Source organism: Anolis sagrei, chromosome 1, assembly GCF_037176765.1.
Source record: "Anolis sagrei isolate rAnoSag1 chromosome 1, rAnoSag1.mat, whole genome shotgun sequence".
In the NCBI taxonomy this organism is placed as follows: domain Eukaryota; kingdom Metazoa; phylum Chordata; class Lepidosauria; order Squamata; family Dactyloidae; genus Anolis; species Anolis sagrei.
This window is the reverse complement of record NC_090021.1, coordinates 82,388,605-82,409,325: the sequence shown is the minus strand read 5'-3', so window position 1 is coordinate 82,409,325 and position 20,721 is coordinate 82,388,605. Positions and strand designations below refer to the sequence as shown.

Below are 20,721 nucleotides of genomic sequence, written 5' to 3'. Positions count from 1 at the left end.
GAAAAACTACAAAGAGAACAGGTACTATAAAACATCTGGACTTACACATCCTATTGTATTTCAGACATACTGTCTTGGAAGAGCCAGGAGACATTACTGTCTTTTCTTGGATCTTTCTGAGCTGCGCTCTCCCATTTTTGAAGGGACGGGAGTCCCCCCCCCCCCTTTTAAGGCCATATTGGGTCTAGAAGAGGCCTTTAAATTAGTGGTTCTCAACCCGTGGGTCCCCAAGTGTTTTGGTATACAATTCCCAAATATCCCAGCCAGTTTACCAGCTGTTAGGATTTCTGGGAGCTGAAGGTCAAAACATCTGGGGACCCATAGATTGAAAACCACTGCTTTAAACGAACAATGACACCCTCCAAATGGTTACAGAAGTCACTGCTGTTTTTAGATTGCCCTTTTTATGCACAGTCAGCATTTGCAGTGAAGACATATTGGAAGTCCTTTGAAGTCAAGCCATATGTAGCCTGCACTTTACTTACCCCACCTCTTATATTCCAAGGACAGTTTATAAACTGGGTTTTCAGAATAATATATACATATTAATTTTGTTACGGGGAGTGTTGTGTATTGTTCTGAATGAACAGTATTGTAAAATGTTTGCGTACAAAGAAGAAATCACATTGTCATCCTAATATTCACATATCATATTGACTCAGTAAGAAATACAGAGAGGCTTGAGGAAGAGAATTAATAAGCTACATAACTGACTTTGGATATATTTCTTATGCTAGAATATATCTAATGTATTGGCATCCCATGCTTTGTTGAAGACCCAAAGGGATATATTCCATTCCATCATGGAGACCCACGATAGCTGGTCATATATATCACTCACTCACAAAATCAACTCAGAAAAGAGAACTTCAGACTTCAAAAATCCCGTGTGATGATAATAACCTCTCCTTCTATGAGGAGAACTTTTAGGAATTAAGGACTTTTCACTTTTCAAAGAGAACAGAACTATAGCAGAGAATAAGTTAAATGAGCATTATCATTTTCTTGTTTTTTGCCTGGCTAAGAGCCTGAGCTAAAAATGCACAGATGTTCTCTCCTGCTTTCAAAGCCACAACTAGGTGTTAAACTAAATTTAGCTCCTTATGGCATACGCATAATTAATTTTATGACACCCAAAGGGCTCTGAATAGTTTATTTTTAAACACTTTTCTTGTATTTGAGAAGACAAGCTGTGAATACTGGAAATTAATGTGCTTTGCTTTCTGTGTTGATATGACATATTTATATGGGGTGGTGCCAAATTGAGGCCCTGGGAGAAAAAGACAGTCTCTTTCCAGAAATAAATTAGGTTCCGCTATTAAAAAGCAGCAACAGGTGATAACAAAGAAAAATCCCATGAAAGTATTATGAGGTAATTGATGTGATATATGGACTATTGGCCTTATCTTCTTGACAGGGATACAATGGAAATTCACAGTGATACTCGTTTTTCTGAAAATAGTCTTGTATTTAAAGGTCTGGGAAAAGAAAAAAAAATGAAAATAAACAGAAGAAGGAAAAATACAAAATTCTTTTGGCAGGGCTCTTTTCTTCAGAAAATAAGTATTTATCTTCAAAAAGGAAGGATTTAAAGGGTTGTGGCCTTACACCGTTGCTTACAGACCCCACAGGGACCACCCCTGGAATAACTTACCTCAAGCATGCACCTTGTCCTCTCCTGCTGGAAGCGTTGTAAGAATGGACCAACAAGGTGATACACATAGAGTAACTGGAATTCAGTCTTCACAATTGGGATCAAAACCTCAGTAAGAAACCTGTAGTATTTCAGAAAGTGTAGTAAGCACATTCAATACAAATAAACAAAAGCTAATAAAATGTGTCTTGTTTCACCATCTAAGTGAAGCTAAATTGTGGCAATGTTACTGATGACAAATTCAAGCAGTTATTTAACCCAGAGTATAAGTTGTGGTTAGAGTATATTTATATTTCACACACAAATAGCATATATTCTTTAGCTATAAGCAATAGATGAAGAACCGCAAAGTACACATATGACACCTACTTTGGAATGAGAGAAAGCTGCCCAATGCTTGAATGGTGCCAGACAGCATGAGCCAACGCCAATGTGTAGCTACAGCACATTTCTGAGTAGGATTGATGGCAAGCTGTGAAGTCGAACAGCTGGAATGGGTAGCCAACCCATTCGGTCTCAGAAGTCAAGCTAGGGCTGTTGACGACACTCACAATCCGTTCATGGAGGACTATCCAGTAGGGCTCCTTGAAAGGAAAAAAAAATCACCCCCCCCCCCCCCCAAGGTTTAGGATGATTGCAGGTGGGACATCCAGCTACATCATTGCAAATGATTTGTTCAAGTGTAATGACAGAACAATTTAATATTTACTAGTGAACGCAATCATGTTCATCGTTTATCTTAATGTTTTAACATTAGTGATTTCTTTTTTAAAATTAGCATTTAATGTGTTAGTAGTAATGCTAGTTTCCGAGCGTTAAAAGATATGGAAAACAGCAACCACTGGAAGGAACTAGACACATTGTAACAAGTGCTGTGCTGTATTATTAAAGAAAAGAAAATGACGCACACATTATTATTGATCCCTAGAGTCATGTATCAAAGGTGTTGTAGGTCTAAAAGAAGCCTGTATGTCTCTTAAAAATAATGATGGTGTGGAGTGAGGTTGAACCGATTCTGTTTAGTGCCACTGGAGTGTAAAACTCTGATGGTGCATTACTGCTGAGCCTCCACTGTTGCTTCTCAAAGAATCTCAGCTGAAGGTTCCTATGTTGGTGGCGGTGGTGGGGATCTTTATTTCTCCTGACCCTAAAACTCCAAATGGATGCTACCTGAGAATCTTCCTCCCTTACCATGGCAGCTAACTGGTCCAGGGGTACATTTTGGCATGGGGTGTGGGAGTGTACTGAGCAAAGGAGATGTTGGATACCTACCCCTGCAAGGACAAAAACCATTGGTTATCTCAGTGTGTGTGGAACCCACAGGATTATGGCTGGTATTGCTCAAAATGCAGAAAGGTGGTTTTTCATTTATCTAGAAAGTTCTTTATTCTTAACATCCCAAACACTTCATTTGGGTACATTAACCTAAAAAAAATGTAGTATAAACACTAAGAACTGGGGAGCCCTTGCACTGGCGAATTGTAACTGGAGGTCAGTTACCAATTGTGCTATGGATTTTGAAGAGGCACAAATACAGGGCAAAACAATGCTGAGAAGAATGCGCTTCAACAAAATCTTGTTGTGATTGCCTTTCATCTGGAAATTTACATCCTCATATAGATCCAGAGTAAGTCTTCACATTCACAGTCATTTATGGATCCACCACCAAGACTGGAACATAATCATACTGGCCATAAAGTGATCATCTATGACATTGGTTCTCAACATGTGGGTCTCCAGATATTTTGGTCTTCAACTCCCAGAAATCCTAACAGCTGGTAAACTGACTGAGATTTCTGGGAGTTGTAGGCCAAAACATCTGGGGACCCACAGGTTCAGAACCACTGTTCTATGATAATGATCATTCAGTTAAAAATAAGTAAATTAATAAATTTATTAAGAATGAATTCTGTTTGAATTTTTATTTTTTTGGTATTCATTGTAGGCTCACCTTTTCTTATTTTAAAACATTTAAAAAGAATTCAAAACTTACAGGCAACGCAGTGATAATCAATCCAATTGCATTCATCCATGCTGTGATATTGTCCCTGGGCACTAAAGGTTGGCTAGTATGGGATTGAAGAGACAAAGAAACAGAACACTTGTATCAGGCAGATGAAAACACATTAGTGAAATATGGGAATCTTGATGAGAAATATGGCAAATGTGTCTGTTTGGACTATTAAAAAACATTTCCCCAAACTTTAAATGTTGAGGTTTTCTCCAAGGAAGCATTCCACCTACCTCTTCAGCACGACATTCAGCAAGGCATTGCCAACTTCTTTTCCTGAAACAGCCAAGGCCATGAGTTCAACACAGGTAACATGGAGTGCATGAGCAGCAGGGTTAGGAAACTCATTGAATCTCCAGTCACAGTTTGGGAACGGACTTGGTGATTTCCCAGCCATCGGTGAACACAATTAAGGCAACAAACTGTCATTTAAACCAAGAAGCAGCCATCAAGACAAGGGCAAAGAAAATTCAGTCCATCAGCCACATTTGGATCCCGGAGCAGATTTCATTTCCCTTAATTTGTTTTTTCAAACTTATAAAAACCTTTTTTTATGGAGATTTTTTTTCAAAACACTATTGAATTTTTAAAAACTCCTTCACTTAAAAACTCCTGCATCCTGGAGGTGGTGATACAAGGACTCCAGTGTCCAGGATGGATTTGAGTTCCCCGATCTCTGGAAGCTGCTCACCTCCACACTACAAGATGTGAATCTCAGGACTGTCCTAAGACATGTATGTCTGTTCCAGATCTTTCCTGATACATTCATTTTCTCATCATCTCTCAAAGTCAAATATATTGCCATTTTTCCTTCCTGAATGCCTTCTCTGGGGAAATGTCCTCTGTCAGAGGATAGAGCGTTGTGCGAGAAGCTATTTTTCTGCAGATACAAATGCAGAATGTTTTTGAATTGTTTTTGCCTCTGCAGAAACAACTCAACCCGGAGAACCCCTTACCACAGACACCTGCAGAACTCCTTGCCATAGGAAGAGTCACTCTCAGGTTGAACCCTATACTGTGGTGCCAGTTCCTTCATGGAAATGGGGCACCGGGACAATCCCCCAGTAAGAGCTGCTGACTCAGTACAAACTTTTTTGACTTTCAATCAATTAATCACCATTAATTTTACTATTGTATACAAACAAGGAAAAGTGGCCACTGACTGTGCCACAAAAACTGTCCAGGACACAAATGCAATCAGGTCTGAATATATCAGGGGAGGCAGAGTCCAAGGATAATAGGGTGGCTGAAAGCATAAAGGCACCAGATCCTGTCTGATCTTGGAAGGTAAGAAAGGTTAGCCTTGATTCGTACTTGGAGAACACCAATGAATAAGAGGTGCTGTAGACTTTATTTCAAAGGAAGGATCTGGCAAAACCACCTCTGAATATTCCTTAAATGTAAAACCCTATGAAATTCATGGGGCCACAATAAGTCAACAGGCAAATCCAAAGACAGTGGATTTATAAGTTGCTTACCTGTAACTGTAGTTTCCTGAGTAGTCACCTGTGAATTCGTACATTTGATATTTATGCGCCTGCGCAGTAAAGCCTTCGGAACCTTCTAGAAAGAAAAATAACAATTTAGACCCCAGCTAGGCCCGCCCACCCTCTCCCCGAGTATAAGTAGTCCGTGGGCGGGACTAGCCAGCAGTTCTCTTCCGCCGCAAAGCAGCCAGAAGGCGTGGCATGTACTCGAGGGGAGGATGGGCGGGCATGTACGAATTCACAGGTGACTACTCAGGAAACTACAGTTACAGGTAAGCAACTTATAATTTCCTGTCGTAGTCACTGTGAATCGTACATTTGATAGATTAGCGAGCTACTAACCAAGGACGGTGGGCATCATGCCACAGCCGAAAACAATACCGCTCTGCCAAATTGAGCATCACGCCTGGATACAACATCCAATTTATAGTGTGTCACAAAGGACAGCGGTGAAGACCATATTGCTGCTCGGCAGATGGCATCCAGAGGGACTCCCTTCCAAAACGCCGCAGACGTCGCCACAGCCCTCGTTGAATGACCTCTAAGAGGACGGGGCAGATCCTTGCCCGCCAGCCGATAACAGAGTTCAATTGCAGACACAATCCAGGACAAAAGTCTCTGAGATGAGACGGGCATACCCAAGACATCCGAACGATATTTAACAAACAACCTGGGAGTCTTCCTAAATGGGGCCGTCCTGTCTACATAAAAGGCTAAGGCCCTGCGAATGTCCAACAAATGTAAGTTTTTCTCCAGAGAGGTGGTAGGGTTCTGGAAAAATGAGGGAAGTATCAGGTCTTGAGAAATGTGGAACTTCGTAGACACTTTGGGCAGGAAAGCTATATCGGTCCGCAAGACTGCCTTGTCTTTGTGAAATTTAAGGTACGGCGGGTCCGCCCTCAAGGCACAAAGTTCGCTAGCTCTCCTGGCCGAAGTTATGGCGATTAAAAAGGCCGTTTTCCATGATAAGCAAAACAAGCTGGCTGTTGCTAAAGGCTCAAAGGGGGCCTTCATTAGCGACCCGAGCACCAGCTCCAAGCTCCAAGAAGGGGCAACTGGAGCTACTGGGGGCCTCGTATTCATGAGCCCTCTTAAAAACGTCTTCACAAGGGGATCTAGAAAGCAAGAGGGGAGGCCAAACTTTCTACGAAACCATGAAATAGCGGCCAGGTAACATTTTAATGACGGGTAGGATAACCCTACATCCAATAATGACACTAGAAAATCTAACACTAAAGAGATGGGGGCAGTGTCAGGATTTGACCCCCGTCCTCTTGCATAGGAGGAGAATCTCGACCATTTGTACAAGTAAGACCGCCTTGTAGATGGTCTGTGGGCCGCTTCGATAATCCGAAGCACTGGATGAGACAAATCAGAAAACGGGACTAAGGACCGGGGAGGATCCGCCAGGCAGTCAGTCTCAGTCTGTGTACCTCTGGGTACAACACCTGGCCTCCCTGCGATGTTAGGAGGTCCGTCCTGTCCGACAGGCGGGTGAACACTCCCCTCGCCAACAGGCGTAGGGGCGAAAACCACGGCTGCCTCGGCCACCAAGGGGTCACTAGTATGCAATGTGCGTTCTCTGCCTGGATCTTCGCCACTACCCTCAACAAGAGCGGGAAGGGAGGGAACGCATAGGTCCTGAAGCCCGTCCAAGTCTGGACGAAGGCGTCTCCTAGACACCTCCCTGAGACGACGCATGTTCCCGTGCGCAGAAGAGGGGGCACTTCGAATTGGACCTTGTCGCGAAAAGGTCCAGCTCTGGGGTTCCCCATGCTCGGAAGAGCCTGTGCACCTCCTCTTGGTTCAGGGACCATTCGTGATGTGTCAGCGGGTTCCGACTCAGAGAGTCTGCTAGCAAGTTGAACTCTCCTGGCACATGGGTCACGAGAAGGTGAATCCCTCTGTCTATGCACCATTCCCAGATTTGTAACGAAAGGGCCAGAAGGGTGTGAGAGTGTGTGCCTCCCTGTTTGTTCAGGTAGTACATCACCGTGGTGTTGTCGGTGAGGACGTGTACTACCTGACCTGTGACCACCCTTTCGAAGGCCCTCAGGGCTCTGTCGACGGCGAGGAGCTCTAGCGCGTTTATGTGAAGAGCGCTTTCTTCTTCTCCCCACCTGCCATGAGCGACGAGGCCTTGAGAGTGGGCGCCCCAGCCCGTCAAAGAGGAGTCTGTGGTGACCGTCCTTGTGGCGCGAGGGGCGTAGAAGGGCAGCCCCGCACAAGCCCAGTCCGCGTCCATCCAGCACCGGAGCGAGGAGCGGACCCATGACGGTGGGGAAAGTCGCATGGCCGGGTTGTCCACCAACGGGTTGAACTGGGAGAGGAACCAGGACTGGAGTGGCCGCATACGCAACCTGGAATAGCGGATGACTGACGTGGTTGAGGCCATGTGTCCCAATAGCACCTGGAAATGCTTGGCCGACATGTCGGGTGCCGAGATGGTCAGGCTGATCAGGTTGCGCAGGTTGGCGAAGCGGTCCCCGGGCAGGAAGGCTCTCTCGGCGACGGAGTCTAGCAGGGCCCCGATGAATTGAATGCGTTGTGACGGCACCAGCACTGACTTCTCCTGGTTGAGGACGAGGCCCAGCGACTGGAGAAGAGACAAAACCATGGACACGTGTTTTTGAAGCACGTAACGGGATCTGCCCACTATTAACCAGTCGTCAATATACGGGTAAACTGTCACGCCCCTAGTCCTCAGATGGGCAGCCACCACCGCCATGCATTTTGTAAAAACCCTTGGAGCAGCGGAAAGGCCAAAGGGAAGAACGTTAAAACAATAAGTTTGGCCCTCCACTCTAAAGGAGAGAAATCTGCGATGGTGCTGGGCAATGGAGATGTGGAAATACGCATCCCTAAGGTCCACAGTCGCAAACCAGACCCCCCTGGACAAGAGAGGGGTTATGGAAGCAAGAGTCACCATCCGAAATCTCTTTTGCTTAACATGTTTATTTAATGCTCTCAAGTCAAGGATTGGGCGCATTCCACCTCCACGTTTGATAATCAGAAAATATCTTGAAAAGAAACAGAACGGAACAGCAGAGGGGTCCACCAACGAGATGGCCCCTTTCTTTAGTAACATCCCAATCTCTTCCATAAGTTGAGGGGAGGAAGCGGTGTCTCTTAACTGACCCACCCTAGGGATGTCTTCAAACTCAATAACATAACCATCAGACACGATAGACAACACCCAGGCATCTGTCGTAATGCTTGCCCATTCAGAATGGAAGGGAGCAAGTCTATCTCTGAAAAAGGGGGATGGTCCAACGGGGACCTCAGAACCCAACTCGGTGGAACAGTGTGGAGGGGACATCTCAGACCCTGATTCTTCCTGGGGTGGTAAAGGACATGGTACACCAGACCCCCGACTCACTATGGAAGCGTCAAAGGCGCTTCTTGGAGGCGCCCGAGGGCTTAGACTTGCCCTGAAATGATTGCGCCCTACCCTTTTGAAAATAAGGGGTTCGACGAGCACCCTGGAACCTGGAATTCCCCGAAAACCTATTCCTTACAGGCCCCGAAAAGGAGCTATTAAAGGGTTTGCGATAAGGGGTCGAGGACTGCTGCCACTTGGCCCTTGGCTGATTGTACGGCTGCCATGTATAACCGAATTTGTAGGCGGATTGCCTAACGTCCTGCTTTTGTTTTAGGTTGTCGTCTGTATTGGGGTTGAAGAGGCCCTCCTCATGAAAGGGGAGGTCCTCAGCTAGGGCTTTCCCCTCCTCGGAGAGGTTAGAGGCTCTTAACCAGGCATGCCGCCTTATAGACGTGGCCGTGGCGAACAAATTGCCCGCTGTCTCGGCCATATGCTTGGCGAAGTCCTTCTGTAGTTTCGACAGCGCCAGGGCCTCGCCCTGCAGTGCCTTGGGGAGGCGCTGTTGCTCTACCGGCATGGAATCAATGTGTTCCAACATCCGGTTCCATAAGAATGATTGGTATCCGCTCATATACGTTGCTTAATGAGCCATACGCGTAAATAAACTAGCTGCAAAATAGGCCTTTTTCCCAAATGTGTCCAGTTTCCTTCCCTCTCTATCTGGGGGGGTGGTCACCGAGTTCTTTGGCCGTTTGGACTTGGTGACTTCTGCCACCACCGTGTTAGCCTTAAGGGGCGCTAAAGCCCACTTGGCTGCAGTCATATCAATTTTATACAAAGCATCTAACCGTCTAGGGACAGCAGGTACAGCAGACGGGGCCATGTCCACAACCTTCGCTAGCTTCAAGAGGTAAGGCAACATGGGGAGGGCAGAGGACGAGGCCACATTCTGTTCCTCCGACGGGAACATCGGGTCCTCGACATGTTCAGGGGGCTTAGGGGCAGGAATGTCTAAAGCCCTTATCATTCTCTCCACCAGAGCCGCAAATTTATGGAAATCGGCAGGTAACACAACAGAGGTATCCTCACCCCCCAAGTTTTGAGCCACTTCAGGTGGCTCTGAACCAGAATCGCTGTCCCTTTGTTCAATGTCATCCTGGCCCGAAGTCACTGGTAAGTCCACTGGAACCGCCCCCAAGGGTGTCATAGCGGTAACGTCCAGTTCAGCTGGGCGAGCGGTGGCTGGAGTAGCTGGGGCCCTTACAGCCGGAGAGCCACACAAGTTCAAACCAGCCCCGTTTGCAGCAAGCACCATTGTCCCAGGGCCAAGCGGTTGGGAGCCCCCTGCCGGCATTCCGCCCTCAGCCGGGCCAGCGCCCCCCCGAGGGGTCAAGGCAGGGCCCGCTGAAGTGGCCTGAGAAGATCGGACCCCCGCAGGTGAAGAGCCTTCTCTCAAGCCATTTCCCCCTTGCCCCGGTATCGGAAGGGGCAGGGGAGGAGGAGCCGTTGCCACTGAGAGGGGAACCGGGGCCGGCACAAAGACGAGTTGGCCCGAAGGGGCCATTTGCCAAAAGCCCTGCGGGGCTGCCGACCTCGAGTCAAAGCGTCTCCGGGATCGGTGGGAACGCCTTCTGCGTCTGGGGGAGGGTGAAGAGGAGGAGGACGACGAGGTCGAAGAGGAGGAGGAAGAGGAGGAGGAAGACCTGGACCGCCTGCTGCTCCTTGTGGAAGCTCGATGCCGCCGGCGTCGGGAGCCTCTGCTCCTCCTCGAGGGAGATCTGGAGCACCTGGGGCGCTTGCTGGGGCGGCGGGATCCTCGGCCGTCCCGTTGCTGAATCCGGGCGGCATCCGACCCTGATGGTCCGGCTGGTAACACCATCTGAGCTGGGAAACCAGCTGGCCCCTCCCCAGAGGCTTGTAAAAGTTCGGCAGCCGCCGGCCTCGGGGGAGAAATCCCCGTATTCGTCTCGGCATCGGGGGGAGGAGGGCCATTGAAGATGCCTCCAAACGCGCCGCTGCCAGAAGGCACCGCCTCCAGGGGCGGAGTTGTGGGCGGAGCTACGGAGGGCGGCCTCTCCTCTCTCTGGCTCGCCTCCCCGCCTCCCCCGATCCCGGAGGGAGACAACACAGGCATCACAGGAGTCAACAGAGTCTCTGGGAGGAGGCTCTCCGGCCTCGAGAGGGACGCCCAAACAGGAGTAGAATCCATCAGCTCCACACTCAAGGTAGGTTCTGCCACCAGCCGGCCCGGCTGCTCGTGTTGCTCCGCCATTACAGGGGGAGGAGCTGAGGCGACAGAGGACGAAACGGCGCTTCCCGCCCTTTTAGATGCCGCTTTTTTGCTCAGTACTGGGCGGCGGCCATCTTGTGCGGCCTTGTCTTTAGGCTTTTTAGCCTTCTTTTTGGCCAAATCTCCGGCCCGATCCAAAAAGGGCAAGGTCGCCACCGCCACGGGTGCCTGCTGCGCCGATGGAGCGGGCGGGAGCAGAGCCCTCTCATAAAGAGCAGCTTTAAGACGCAGCTCTCGGCTCTTCCTGGTCTGCGGCGTGAAGGCCATGCAGACCGTACAGGACTGGGTGAGGTGACCCTCCCCCAGGCACGTTAGACACAATGCATGCCCATCCGTATTAGGATATAAGTTGGGGCAGTTGGAGCACCGCTTGAATGAAGTGGTCGCCATTAGATCCTAGCGGAATAGCTAGATAGAGCTCCAAGGCAATCGAAGTCAACAGTCCGGGTCAATCAACGGCAAACAGGGTCCACAATCACAATCCAATACCTTAGTCAAAAAACAGTCCGTATTCAAAAGTCCAGTAAAGTCACACAGAGAAGCTCGCACAGAGAAAGAAGGTTCTCAGGCTACCAACAGGAGCGCGGAAAAGAGAACTGCTGGCTAGTCCCGCCCACGGACTACTTATACTCGGGGAGAGGGTGGGCGGGCCTAGCTGGGGTCTAAATTGTTATTTTTCTTTCTAGAAGGTTCCGAAGGCTTTACTGCGCAGGCGCATAAATATCAAATGTACGATTCACAGTGACTACGACAGGAAACCTACTTTGAATCTCAGCAGTATAAAAGAAGCACTTCCATATAATCCACATCAAATAGAGCAGTATAATATAAATTCTGAGTATGCTTCTTCAATTAAAGAATTATTTTCCTCCTTCTTAGTAAGCTTTAAGAATGCAGTTAGTTAACTTGTAAATAACTATTATATATAGGATGAGCTGTTAGTTGCATACTTCTAAACATTCCCAAGTTGTAATTATAGACTTTCTATTGTTTTGCAGTAGAAATTTTGCTCCTGAAGAGAGTACAGGAGATATTACAATATTACATCAGTTACTACAGGTTGGCATCTCTTACCAGAATTCCAAAATCCAAAAAATTCTAAAGAAAGATAGCTTTCTAATGGCTCAATGTATACAAACTTTGTTTCACACACCAAATTATTGTATAAAATTATTGTCAGATTATGTGTACAAAGTGTTTCTGAATCCTAAATGAGTCTTGTGTTTAGACTTGGTCCCATTTCCAAGATGGGACCATGTCTTATGCTCGTATAGGAAAATACAGGTATATCAAAAGCAATCAATCAATCTGAAATCCAAACACCTCTAATCCCAAGCAACAAATGGTTGAGAAAGGTTTCCCCTGACATTAAGTCTAGCCATGTCCAACTCTGGGGGGTGGTACTCATTTCCATTTCTAAGCCAAAGAGCTGGCATTGTCTGCAGACAAGGCCATGTGGCCGGCATGACTGCATGGAGTGCCGTTACCTTCCCACCAAGGCGGTACCTACTGACCTACTAACACTTGCATGTTTTCAAACTGCTGGGTTGGCAGAAGCTGAGACTAACAGTGGGAGCTCACCCTCCTCCCCAGATTCGAACTGCCAACCTTTCGGTCAGCAAATTCAGCAGTTCAGCGGTTTATCCCGCTGTGCCACCAGGGGGCCAAATGGTTATCCTGAGGTATTTTTGATACATACACCTTCAGATCTTTTTTAAAAAAAGGATATTATCAACCAGCCTTGCAATCAGTTTGCAGTAATAAATATCATCAGGTATCCATGGGTTGTCTTCTCGTGCATTCATAGCACATTTCAGGTATGTTTCACTCAAACACCACCCCTGCGGACGGTTATCCTTCAGGGAGCCAATGATGGCATGAACAAGCTTCCTTTTGAGACTGGGGCGTTCCCGGAGATGTCCCTCATAGTAGTGAAGAGTGTTGTACAGATAGGTTACTGGACGATCTGCCAAGAGATAAATGGATATATATGGACCCATGCTGATGGCGTTAGTATTCATCATAAACAGTCCACAACCACATAGCTTATCTCTCTTTATGCCAGTTCAGATGCAGGAGTCATGCAATCTTCAGCTATTTTATTTGTTAAGTTCTCTTTTCCTTCCTCAGTCTTTTTAATCATGTTTTGCCAGCATTAAAACTCTTTTGGGTCTCTTCCTTCCTTGTTTCATATTGCTTCTAAAACATTAACACTCACTTCTCAACTATTTCTTTCCAACTTTCTATTAATATAGTCTCTATTTTTCCCGTCTCAACTTAATCCTCAATCTTTATGTTTCCAAAAACAAAAAAGCACTTCTTCCCTTCTTCCTCCCATTCTGTATCTCTTGGCTACAGAAAGCTAAAAGCATGTAAGGCCACAGGAAAGAATATTATGTGTTTGTGGATTCCTCTCCTACATTGCCCAGAGATATTAGGTTTTTAAGCCAGGCAGTGGAGATACTGTGCCAAGATCCCAAATTTATGTGCTGTACATATTTTGTAAATTTAACGTTTCTCATATTTTGAAAATCAGCCAGCATTTTCTTTCAATTAGTCTAATTGAGTAGCTATGGGAGGAACAAAGACATTCAAGAATTCAATATGAAACCTGCCCTTTGCATATGTTCTGTAATGACTGCAATGATAAAGAATAGAAACTTAGTATTTTTTAATGGAAAGAGCTTTTCCGGAAACTGAGATCATTCCAGCATTATAATAAAAATCAGAAGCAGGGGTGCGAATGTGCTCGAATGCCTATTATGTCACCAGTTAAAATTTCAGGACAGTTAAATACATTAGTCCTTGAATGTGTGACAAATTAAGGAAAAGCCTCATCTAGACTCATTCCAAAATTTTGTGTGCATACTTTGTTTATGGGATAAGAAAACACGCTACAGTGCTAAGCCAAAACAGCTGAAGTAGCAGATCTGGCCAAAACATTTCTGATTTAACTTCTTATTTTCTTCCTAATGAACATTAGAGTGGTACCGTATATACTCGGGTACAAGCCTAGTTTTTCAGCCCTGTTTTAAGGATAGACCATGCCCTTTGGCTTATACTTGAGTCAAAGTTATTGATTATTTTACTCTGTTATTATTATTTTATTTTACTCTATTTATTATTATTATTATTACATTTATTATTTTACTGTATTATTACTGCTATTATTACATTTCCATTATTTTACTCTTTATTATTATTGGAAGGATATGCACGCACATTTACATTGAAGGTTAAAATAATGGTTTAATCAGAGTTGGACAGTCTTATTTTAAATTAGTTTTATTAGTTAATTAGTTAAAAACATTTAACCTACTAATGCCTCAATTAATGTAATTGTATTGGTATCTATTTTTATTTTGAAATTGACCAGTAGCTTCTGAATCTTCCACCCTCGGCTTATACTCGAGTCAATACGTTTTCCGAGTTTTTTGTGGTAAAATTAGGTGCCTTGGCTTATATTCGCATTGGCGTATATTAGAGTATATATAGGTATTTGGAACCGAAACATTCATCTCAATCCCCTTTTCAAATAATAATATTCTGTTTTTTTGCAATTAACATCCAAAGTTTTCACGTAGTCTCCTTCTTGAGGACAATTCTACAAAAATATTTCCATTAAAAGCGAGAGCCTAATGTATGTCTACCTATAGACAATTCTGTCTAGTTCAATATTCCTTGGAAACTGTATACAGAATTGCAACCAAAGACCTTAGGACAATAATATGCAGAACCAGCTGAGAAATAACAGCTATCCTCTGGCTTCTGTTGGCAGTGCTTCTGAACAGTTCTGTGAATAATTTCAAGGCAGTTTCAAGGCAGAATTTGAGCAAGATTCTGATTTAAACAGATTGATGCATTAACTGATTATATATGATAAGACATACTTTTCTGTTATTGATCTAAACAACTACAAATGCACCACAAGAAGGTCTACCCTGATAATCTTAGAATCTGACTGCCTTTGTTTATTTTTCATGTATCTTCTGCTTTGCAGCTGGTGAAATCCTCAGAAATAAACCCAGCAAAGAATTCATTTTGCGATTATACTATTTAGAATAAATACTGTCGCCACAGCACGATTTGTACTGATCTCAAATTCAAGCTGTTTGATCATATAATTGGGTTTCAGTCTCCACCAATGGAAGGTTGGTGCTTCTTTCTTAATCCTTTTTCTTCAGCGCTGAAGGAGGCCTATGTGCATGTTATTAGCATCCTGCCAAGCATGATAAGTACACAGGTTTATCTTAACTGCTGAGACACTAATCTTTCTGTCTCTCTTTAAATACTGCAATGACAGGCACCTCATAATGGGCACATGCTATTTAGTGAATAGGACATTTGAGCAAAGGGGGGGGATGTTAAATTCTGTCAAATAAGTGATCTTGCAGCAAATGGGAAAAAAGGTGATTGAGGAAGTTACCATGAAATTTGTATAAACCTCCTAGATGATCCAGTAGAGTCTCTAGTGATTTGGACACTGGAAGGAGTTCCAGGAATCTGTGAATCACGATGTCGAACACTGGCAGGAAACGGAGGCACACATTCCCAAAGTAGATTGGCAAATACTGGGATTGGGTTTGAACAGGAGGATTGACTTGCTCTGCTAAACCTTCAAAATATAGCTTTTCGGGATACTTCTGGAAATAGAAGTTTTTAAAACAGTAAATAATTCAGCTTACTTTAGTAAAGTTTCAAAGCCCAGGTTTTGTTCTCAGTCGAAATGCGCTGAATGTAAATACCGAAACAATGCAGTAGTACATATGATTGCACTTTATGCTATTTCAACGCACTGCCAGCGGCTGAGCTGCATTTCCATTCTCAATATAAACACTATAATATTGTGCTAAAAAACTTATAAATATCTGGCGGATGGGAATCTGAGCTTTTCTAACTGGGAAAAGTAATATTTTCTGACCTGCTGAAATCTATGCAACTAAACAAAGGAGTGAATCTAAACCAAGCATTCACCTCCACCAGTTTTACCACACTTGTACAAGCTTCCAAGTATGGACTTGTTCCAGGTGTTAAAAGGATAACCTCAAAAACCTGTCACTTCTACCCCATATTCCTAAGTACAGACAATGTTGTACTAGGGCAGGCATGGGCAAACTTTCTAACTTGGGGGCCGCATGCTGGAAGGGAAGGAGGAAGGAAACAGAGAAGGAAGGAAGAAAGGGAGGAAGAGAAGGATGGATGGAAAAAAGGGAAGGATAAAGGAAAGAGAGAAGGAAGGAAAGACAAAAGGGATGGAAGGAAGGAGAAAGAGGAAGAGAGGGATGGAAGAGGAGAGACTAGAAGGAGAAAGAACAAGGGAAAGGAGGGAGGGAAGGAGAAAAGAAAAAGAGAAGGAAGGAAGGAAGGACAAAGCAGGGGGAAGGGGGGAAGGAGGGAAGGGAAGGAAGGAAAGAGAGAAAGAAGGAATGACAAAAGGGTGGAAGGGAATGGAGGGAGGGAGAAAGAGGGAGGGAAGGAAGGGAGGGAGGGAGGAAAGAGAAGGAATGGAGGGAGGGAGGGAGAGAGGGAAGGAAGGGCGAAAGGGTGAAAGGGAAGGAGAAAGAGGGAGCGAAGGAGGAAGGAAAGAGAGAAGGAAGGATAGGATGGCGAGAGAGAAGGGTCTGAGAAAAGAGCCCAAGGGGCTGCATCCAGCCCCTGAGCTTAGGTTTACCCCTTTCCTGTACTAAGGGAACACAAAACTCCACCAATGTAGCTATGCCAGTGGATGGAAGTTGTGGCTATTCCTCCTTTTCTAGATATGAAAGAAAAGCTAAAGACACCTTTTGCATCTGCCACTGACAGGATACAGGAGTACAACTGGGACAGCTCCTGGGTGCATCCCCACAGGGGAAAGAAGCTGTGCTCAAAATTATCTGGCTGACAGTCCACACTTGGAGCAAAGGCATTATGCAAAAAAGGTACAGGATACTGCCTTCTGAAATGTTTAAAAAAGCATTTTCTTTGGTGGCACCTGGTATTATGCCATATATAACTGCATTTCAGTTCCCGTGTGCTTGCCTACAAACAAGACCTGTCAGTTTCAAACCATACTAACTGTCTACTTTTAATATTGAAATAACACTATTCTTTCTCAACAATTTTACATGAATCTGTTTAATATTAATTTTCTTGGATAAGTCACGCTACCAAGCAACAAAATACCTTGTGGTAGCTCATGTGTTTTGTATGCCAGTCATTCTGCAGCCAATGCTCTGGAGAGTTCTCTTTCACAAAATCGCTGACTCTGTTTCTGAAATCGTTTGGTTTTAGTAAAAGCAACTGGATGATGAAGTAGCACACCTGGGCTTCGTTGCCTTCATGGCTACGCATTGCCTGAAATGAATATAAATAAAGGCAATCAAAGAGTACTGAACAAATATTCAGGATAACGTCTTTTGATACATTAGCAGAACAATTTTGGCTGGTTTGAATTTGGGACCCATTTAAGAAAAGAAAATGAAATTTTCTGAAATTTTCCCCAAACCAACCAAATTTTGTTTTTTAAATTGGTAAACCAGGATCTGGTAGGCACAATCTCTTCCTAAGTGCCTGTGAGACGTTAAAATTCCATCCTATATAGTTTTTTTCGCTGTTTTTAGTGGTAGTAAAAGGGATGCATGGAGATTTAGATCTGGATTCTGACACAAGTTCAATGAGATGGTCTAAAAATCAGTCAAAGTTGAATTGGGCTACATTGTGAAATAATAGAGAAGTGTATGAATTCCATCACACAACACTAGCACTTGCAGAAGAAGCGGAAAAACTGTATTTTATTATTGGAATTATTTTAATGGAGCAATATTTTATGCGTTCTTACCAAACACAATATGAGACGATCCAATGTCACGATGTTGTATTTCCACACCATGTCATTGAGAATCTCAATACACTTGTTAAGCTGTTGGCCTCCAGCTGACGTGGAAAATTCATAGACCAAGAAATCTGCAAATGTCCTAATGTGAGCAACTAGGGCTCTGGCCCCAATTCTTTCCAGCACTCTAAGAATAAAGAGAGAGAAATGCAATAGCAGCAGGTACAAAAATAACATAATACCATAGAGGACAAAATGTAGATGATCTACTTTTGTTCCTAAGCTTAAAGAAGTGAGAGTTCCACTAATTACAGAACGTTGACGTGTAAAATGCAGAAAAACAGAACAGATAAAACTCAAAATCAACACAACAGTTATTTAAGACTCTACCATTTTAAATGGATTTTAATTCTGAGTTGCTAAGCCTGTAGTAGTGAATATTGTACTGCTTTGCTGTGAGATCATGGATAATGTAGTCTGGTTTTCAGTATCGTGTAGCACTCTACTTGATATGGTCTGCAACTACTAAAAGTTGTTGCTGCTGCTGCTGTGTACCTTCATATAATTTCTAACTTATGGTGACCTAGGGCAAATCTATCACAGGATTTTTTGGAGCTGAGAGTGTGCTTCCAGGATAAGCAGGGAACTGAACTCTCCTCTCCAGACTCATAATCCAGTGGTGTAATCATGACATCACATTGGGTCTCATATTGATACATCTCTAGAAAATCCCGGTATCTGGCAAATCATATCAAAAAGCAACTCTGGCATAAATTGGTATGTTTATGGGGGACATTTTGTGCTGTGGCAGAAATAAGTCATCATGATCAGCTGAAAATACTGGCAGTTTCAGGAGAATTGACAAACGGTTAAGGGAGTTGTAGTTCACCCAACTAGTATACATATCCCCCATGACCAACGTAAAATACTGGTGGCTTTTTTTTGGAGGGGGGGGGGTGGTGGTGGCTCAGAATGATGAGAGTTGTAGTTCACCCTGTGAATCCTACCAAAAATGCATCTGTACCAAACTTGGCACATACACCCATCGTGAGCAACTTTAGCTGCTGGTGGGGTTTGGGGGAATAATAAAGGATGATGGGAGTTGTAATTAATCACATACCATCTAACACCACTTAAATTTTAGGACTTACCTATAACCAATTTGGTTAATGTGATCAGTCTCTAGAAGCATCTTCCAAAGGAGGCAAAGGAAAAGGGGAGGAGAGCCCTGCATGGAGAAGTGGGTGATGATGTCATTTTCGATAGTCATCGATTTCCACTTTCGGTATTCCTCTTCTACATTCTTCTTCAGGTTAAAGCGGCTCTCTTGAGGCACATTATTCTGTTTAAAGAATGCCTGAAATACAGTAATATCAGTAGCAGTGTCAGGGAGAAGACATCTAATGTTTCTTACTGAAATAAATAAGCAGTTGGAGACTGTTCTGATTTCATAATTCAACCACTGCAAAGAAGGATATTAAAACCCAATGAGGATTACTTGTATCATGTGAAGATGGAACAGAATATAAGCGGTTAGATGTCACTAACAACATTGATTTTTTTTTTTTACAATCAGTTTTTAAATAACCAGCCACTTATTGCAGGTCTCAGCTATTCCAGTATGGATTGGAGAAGATCAAACATTTTCTGTTTTCAAAATATAGGAAAACATCTATAGTCTCAGATGCTTCAACATCCCAAAATAGGTTTATACGCAGCAGGCAAACATCCAACAAGATCCCCTATGTGCCATTTCAACCCTTTCAAAGGTCCATTTGCTTTTGGGATGTTTTTCCATCTCTTGAGCTCATTTTTCCTTAATACCCAATCTGAAGAGTTTGCTTATTTTTTATGAAATGTAAAAGATGCCTAAAATAATAAATATCCTATCTTTTTCAAAGAAATTGTTCTTTTTTCCTCTCCCTAAACTAATGGTTCCCAACCTTTTTTTTTTTTTTAATCAGGGACCACTTGAACAGGGACCTCTTTGACCAGGGACCACTCTCCAAAATTAGTACTAAAAGGGTTACAAATCAGTTTTTTGGAAAACTTTAAATTCAGTCTGGTTATTTGGGGTGCTGATTCAGAAAATTGCATTGAATAGACAAAACATATGCCACCCAGTAGTTGTCATCTGCTCACCCACAGAAAACCATATTTAATAATCTAGAGCTGATGTGATAGTAGTAATCTTTCATGGGTAGTCAGCCTCTCCCCTCCTGACATCCCTGTTTCCTAAGAACTATAAGAGGGTTTCGCAAGACCAGTCACTCTTGTCGTGTGGTTTCGAGGCAACAGTGCAGTAATGGTGAGGCTGCAGACCATATTTTCATTCTTGCGGACCTCTGGTGGTCCACGGACCACAGGTTGGGAACCACTGCCCTAGACAATCGACTTTTACAAAGACCTTTAATGCTTGCAGGATTCCTTTCCTTTGCTAAAATCTAGGCAGTTATCTTCTGGTAAAGATTAAAAATACCATCATGTGGTGGGTCCACATTTAAAAGTGAAAGACCTGATCACCACTTGGATTAACTTGTGGATTTGAATATCATCCTGTTACCGATTTCCTGTCTTCAAGTTGGGAGTATCAAAATGTATGTAAAAAGCGCATTCTGCAAGAGAATACTCTGAAATATGCCAATTTAGATTGGAATGTTCATTTATTTTTTTCTAAGTCTAAGATTCACACTGAACTGAGAAAAAAAAACAGATTGACAAACCTTAAACTGACACAGACCACCACAACAGACAGGAAACATAGTGAACGGTCTGTTCCCATAAGGCACAATTCTTTAACACATGAATTTTCTGAAAAATATTACCTGCAGAGGAGCTGGAAAACAGCTCAAGGTGTGTGAAGCCCAATTATGGGGAGTGAAGTTCATGATAGTCTGTAGTATATCCTTGCACCAAGTCCCTTGTATGGAATCTGATCCTGTAAAAAAATCTAAATAGATATATACATGCAGGTTATTATGTATTTTAAGAACTTTTTTTTTGCATCTACTGATAGAATCTATTACATTCCTGTTGTTATTAACAATTTACTTTTCCACTGATTTCCACATTTCTCTAGATGTAATTCCTGTAATTCTCCAGAGAGTTTCTGTAGGAAGATGAATTGCACCTACAGAATCCATGTA

At 43.8% G+C, this 20,721-nt stretch overlaps 1 protein-coding gene across 4 annotated transcripts in view; it reads right to left on the bottom strand.

The window, feature by feature from the left end:
* The window catches only part of MED23 (mediator complex subunit 23), a 55,134-nt gene that overhangs the window by 3,085 nt on the left and 31,328 nt on the right, over positions 1 to 20,721 (bottom strand). For all 4 annotated transcript variants that reach the window (XM_060753376.2, XM_060753373.2, XM_060753375.2 and 1 more), the window contains 10 exons: positions 20,401 to 20,525; positions 18,727 to 18,932; positions 17,582 to 17,762; positions 16,927 to 17,097; positions 15,191 to 15,407; positions 12,494 to 12,730; positions 3,899 to 4,064; positions 3,648 to 3,720; positions 2,024 to 2,238; positions 1,655 to 1,775 (listed from right to left, as the gene is read on the bottom strand). In XM_060753376.2, the coding sequence (XP_060609359.1) occupies positions 1,655 to 1,775; positions 2,024 to 2,238; positions 3,648 to 3,720; positions 3,899 to 4,064; positions 12,494 to 12,730; positions 15,191 to 15,407; positions 16,927 to 17,097; positions 17,582 to 17,762; positions 18,727 to 18,932; positions 20,401 to 20,525 (1,712 nt within the window). The remainder of the gene's footprint in view (positions 1 to 1,654; positions 1,776 to 2,023; positions 2,239 to 3,647; positions 3,721 to 3,898; positions 4,065 to 12,493; positions 12,731 to 15,190; positions 15,408 to 16,926; positions 17,098 to 17,581; positions 17,763 to 18,726; positions 18,933 to 20,400; positions 20,526 to 20,721) is intronic.